Source organism: Cherax quadricarinatus, chromosome 16 (assembly GCF_038502225.1).
Source record: "Cherax quadricarinatus isolate ZL_2023a chromosome 16, ASM3850222v1, whole genome shotgun sequence".
Classification (NCBI taxonomy): Eukaryota; Metazoa; Arthropoda; class Malacostraca; order Decapoda; family Parastacidae; genus Cherax; species Cherax quadricarinatus.
This window is the reverse complement of record NC_091307.1, coordinates 8077793-8082792: the sequence shown is the minus strand read 5'-3', so window position 1 is coordinate 8082792 and position 5000 is coordinate 8077793. Positions and strand designations below refer to the sequence as shown.

General features: G+C 45.4%; 1 protein-coding gene across 1 annotated transcript in view; it reads left to right on the top strand.

Annotated features, from left to right (window-relative positions):
* LOC138852756 (irregular chiasm C-roughest protein-like) overlaps nt 1-2436 on the top strand; it is a gene marked incomplete at its 3' end in the record, with an annotated part of 152755 nt that extends 150319 nt beyond the window's left edge. Inside the window, 1 exon segment of the mRNA XM_070085377.1 lies at nt 2154-2436. Within this exon segment, the coding sequence (XP_069941478.1) occupies nt 2154-2436 (283 nt within the window).
* Nucleotides 2437-5000: the final 2564 nt, after the last annotated feature.

Here is a 5000-nt window from a genome sequence, read left to right as displayed (position 1 = left end):
AGATAAGGAAGGAGGAGGAGGAGGCGGAGGAATCAATAATAAGAGAAAGGGAAGATGGGAATGGTTGAGAAACGAGAGGGAAAGAGATATGGATGACGAGGGAGAGAGAGAAGGAGTGGAGAGTGGAAAGGAGAGAAGGAATGGAGAGTGGAAAGGAGAGAGGGAATGGAGAGTGGAAAGGAGAGAGGGAATGGAGAGTGGAAAGGAGAGAGGGAATGGAGAGTGGAAAGGAGAGAGGGAGTGGAGAGTGGAAAGGAGAGAGGGAATGGAGAGTGGAAAGGAGAGAGGGAATGGAGAGTGGAAAGGAGAGAGGGAATGGAGAGTGGAAAGGAGAGAGGGAATGGAGAGTGGAAAGGAGAGAAGGAATGGAGAGTGGAAGAAAGGAATGAAAGTGGAAAGGAGAGAAGGGATGGAGAAACAGTAAGGGAGAGAACACTATAGAAGAATGAAGGTATGTGGAACGCGTGTGGTGGAAACTGAAGGGCTAAAGAGTAGATGGCAGAAAGATGGAGGCAGCAGGGAGAGGTGGGGGAGAGAAGAAAATGAGCAGGAAAAGAGAAGAGAGAATATAGACGGAGGAGGAGAAAGAGGTGAGGGTGAAGAAAGTGATAGGAAGAGAAAGAGGGAATGAATGGGTTTCTATATACCAGAGAATAGGTAGACCATGGATGGAAAAGAAATGGAAGAAGAGGAGAAGGTAGAGTGTGTGTGTGTATGTGTGAGGAGAGAGAGAGAGAGAGAGAGAGGATAGATTGACAATTCGAGTCACGTATTTCTTGAAATTACGTATTAGGTGGGATAGAATGAGATGGTCGCAGGAAGGAAGAAAAAAAGGGGAGAGAGATAGAGAGAAAGACAGACAGACAGACTCTTCTACTCTGCTTGATAGCAAAGCCTACACAATTCTGTAATACTAACTTAGCGATCCGAGAAAGGTATCCCCGTATTCCACAAGCCCAGCCCTGTCTACCTCAGAAGAGGCAGTCACAGGGTATCACATGGAAACCAATATCCCGGTGCCTTCAATACAAAAATGTCAAATTGGCCCAAAGCCAATTCAATCCTTCCACTTCGACTAAGCTACTTTACACCTGTCTTAAAGAAAGTCGAAAGAGTCATTCACTAGTTATGACTTTTATAAGACCCTTTTTTTTCCAGACGGAACGGTAATACAATGGTAGACTATACTGACAGTTTACAGAAGATGCACAAAATACCATGAATACAAATATCTGTTGTATATGAATGAATTAGACACACATGAAACTTCTTGGTATCTCTATTTGCATTAATAAAGCCATCCATTGGCTTTATCATTATAAGGACATAATGTGAAGAATGTGGAAGTATGTACAAAAGATGAGGTAATAAGTCCCTCAGGGACTGATTAAAACGTTCTCTTATGTGTTATGGGGACCTTTTCGAGACCATTTGAAAAAGCGGTCTCATAAATGTCCAAGACATTTTCAAGCTCTTCGTTATCTAGGAACATTAAAAGGTTGTGGTACGTGTGAAGGCTTGCAGCAACAGCCTGGTTGACTAGGAGATTGTGGTACGTATGAAGGCTTGCAGCAACAGCCTGGTTGATTAGGAGGTTGTGGTATGTGTGAAAACCTACAATGACAGCCTGCTTGACTAAGCAGTGAAGATTTTATATAGATTTTATATAGATTAGTAATAATAATAATAATCATAATAATAATAATAATAATAATAATAATTACATTTATAGTAAATACTGACTCCATATACCGCAGTAGTGTTCAGTCTTGTATGAAGGGCCAATCTGAAAAGACAAATTTAAAGAAGTATCGCAATTTGTAATTTTTATATTTTTTTATGAATACTAATAATATTTTGTAACTGTTGGCACTGTGTAGTGTGGAACATAAAAATGAAATCACAATTTCATGTGAGGGCCGCATCCATTTTCTAGAAGGGCCACAATCGGCCTGAGGGCCGTATGTAGCCTGTGGCAGGTTAGGGACCCCTGGTCTAGTTAGTGTATTAAGCGCAATGGAGATTGATTCACTACTAAGTTAAAGTTTACTGTGACTGGTTACGAGGGTAGAGAAACTCGCAAAACCAATCACAGACATGAAAAGTTGTGCGTGTTCCATGTTGATGGTAACTGTACAACACTCTTCCCTCAGATGAAGACCGAGGAACACAGTTGCCCTCAGCGCGGCTGCTGGCACTGGTGGACAGCGGGAACCTGGCTGCTGCTCCTGGCGGTGGTCACTGCCGAGGCTGAGCAGAAATTTGCCAACCAGCCGTCACCGCAGACGGCGGTGATCGGGTCGACGGTGGTGCTGCCGTGTCGCATCATCAATAAGGTCGGAGTGCTGCAGTGGACCAGGGACGACTTCGGTCTGGGTAACGAGAGGGAGTTGTACGCCTTCAAGCGGTACACCATGATTGGTTCTGACGAGGAAGGTGAGTAACAAGCACCATGACGAGGCTTGGGTTTATTTACCTCTGTCACCCCTCCCTTCCCTTCACTTGCTCACACACCCACTTTTTTTTTCTCTCTCTCTCTCTCTCTAGTCATGCTTGTGTACTGGACTCTAGGGCGCGGGTGAGGTGTTCCCCATAGCTGCAGTGCTTGCACTCCTGCCATTCCTGAAATACAATAAAACTGAATCTTGTGTATCACTGGGGATGGTATAAACCTTGGTAATAGATACCGACAAACTGGTTTAGAAAAACACTAGAGCAAACACTAACACATATTTATTAGAAATCGTTTCGGTCCTGGGATCTTGATCACTTAACAAAGGAGATGAATACTTTTTATCAAGGCTAAGCGACTGATTAACTCTGCATTCACTTGATAAAAACCACTAGTGGGCGAAACGTCTTCAGAATAGAGATACCCAGGTGTTGCACACGTGTCTTGTTCATCAACTTGTCGGTTTTGTATACCGACAGGTTGATAAGATAAGAAACGGTAACTGTACCAGTAGAAGATTTCGAGGCTCACTGACCCCCCCATCCTTCCTCCATCCTTCGTCTCGGTATGTCTCCAGGATCCTGCAAGCACAACTTCGCTCAACAGCGCATACACAAACACAAATCTCAAAGCCGATGCTTCCGGGGCATGCACAAAGGAAGACTTACCTTCATCTTTTACGACTTCTCAGGGAGATAGCTAATGCAATACGACCTTGTAAACAGCAATACATACCCCGGCAGAACAATACACAGCGCAATGATGGCTGTTGCAACCCCTAATGTGCACTCAAAATTGGCCGCAATAGCCAATAGCAGTAATGGCCCATTCAAATTCGGAGGGAAGGCTAATGTAAAGGATGCAGGAAGCGCACCAGTGTCTTCCCCCACTACACAGGCAACACATTACTCTCTCCTCCACAGTATTCTCACATGCACAATACACACAGTACTCCCCATCGCAAACTCAATACTCTCCACACTCACAATACTCCCCACCACACACGCAATACTCCCCATCAAACACACAATACTCCCCATCACATACAATACTCTCCCCCCACACACACAAATGAATATGCACAGATAAGAAGGGGGCCCAACGACAATATGAAAACGACATGGCAGAGAAAGTCAAATCTGACCCGAAGCTGTTATACAGCCACATCAGGAGGAAAACAACAGTCAAGGACCAGGTAATCAGGCTAAGGAAGGAAGGAGGAGAGACAACAAGAAATGACTGTGAAGTATGTGAGGAACTCAACCAGAGATTCAAAGAAGTGTTCACAAAGGAGACAGAAGGGGCTCCAGAAAGACGGAGAGGTGGGGTACACAACCAAGTGCTGGACACAACACACACAACCGAGGAAGAAGTGAAGAGGCTTCTGAGTGAGCTAGATACCTCAAACGCAATGGGGCCGGATAACATCTCTCCATGGGTTCTGAGAGAGGGAGCAGAGGCGCTATGTGTACCACTAACAACAATATTCAATACATCTATCGAAACAGGGAGATTGCCTGAGGCATGGAAGACAACAAATGTAGTCCCAATCTTTAAAAAAGGAGACAGAAATGAAGCACAAAACTACAGACCAGTGTCACTGACATGTATGCAAAGTCATGGAGAAGATTATCAGGAGAAGTGGTGGGACACCTAGAAAGGAATGATCTCATCAACAGCAGCCAACATGGTTTCAGGGACGGGAAATCCTGTGTCACAAACCTACTGGAGTTCTATGACATGGTGACAGCAGTAAGACAAGAGAGAGAGGGGTGGGCAGATTGCATTTTCTTGGACTGCAAGAAGGCGTTTGACACAGTTCCACACAAGAGATTAGTGCAAAAACTGAAGGACCAAGCAGGGATAACAGGGAAAGCACTACAATGGATTAGGGAATACTTGTCAGGAAGACAGCAGCGAGTCATGGTACGTGACGAGGTGTCAGAGTGGGCGCCTGTGACCAGCGGGGTCCCACAGGGGTCAGTCCTAGGATTGACGGAAGGAATAGACTCCGAAGTGTCCCTGTTTGCAGATGACGTGAAGTTGATAAGAAGAATTCATTCGATCGAAGACCAGGCAGAACTACAAAGTGATTTGGACAGGCTGCAGACCTGGTCCAGCAATTGGCTCCTGGAGTTCAACCCCACCAAGTGCAAAGTCATGAAGATTGGGGAAGGGCAAAGAAGACCGCAGACGGAGTACAGTCAAGGGGGCCACAGACTACAAACCTCACTCAAGGAAAAAGATCTTGGGGTGAGTATAACACCAGGCACATCTCCTGAAGCGCACATCAACCAAATAACTGCTGCAGCATATGGGCGCCTAGCAAACCTCAGAACAGCATTCCGACATCTTAATAAGGAATCGTTCGGGACCCTGTACACCGTGTACGTTAGGCCCATATTGGAGTATGCGGCACCAGTTTGGAACCCACACCTAGCCAAGCATGTAAAGAAACTAGAGAAAGTGCAAAGGTTTGCAACAAGACTAGTCCCGGAGCTAAGGGGTATGTCCTACGAGGAGAGGTTAAGGGAAATCGACCTGACGA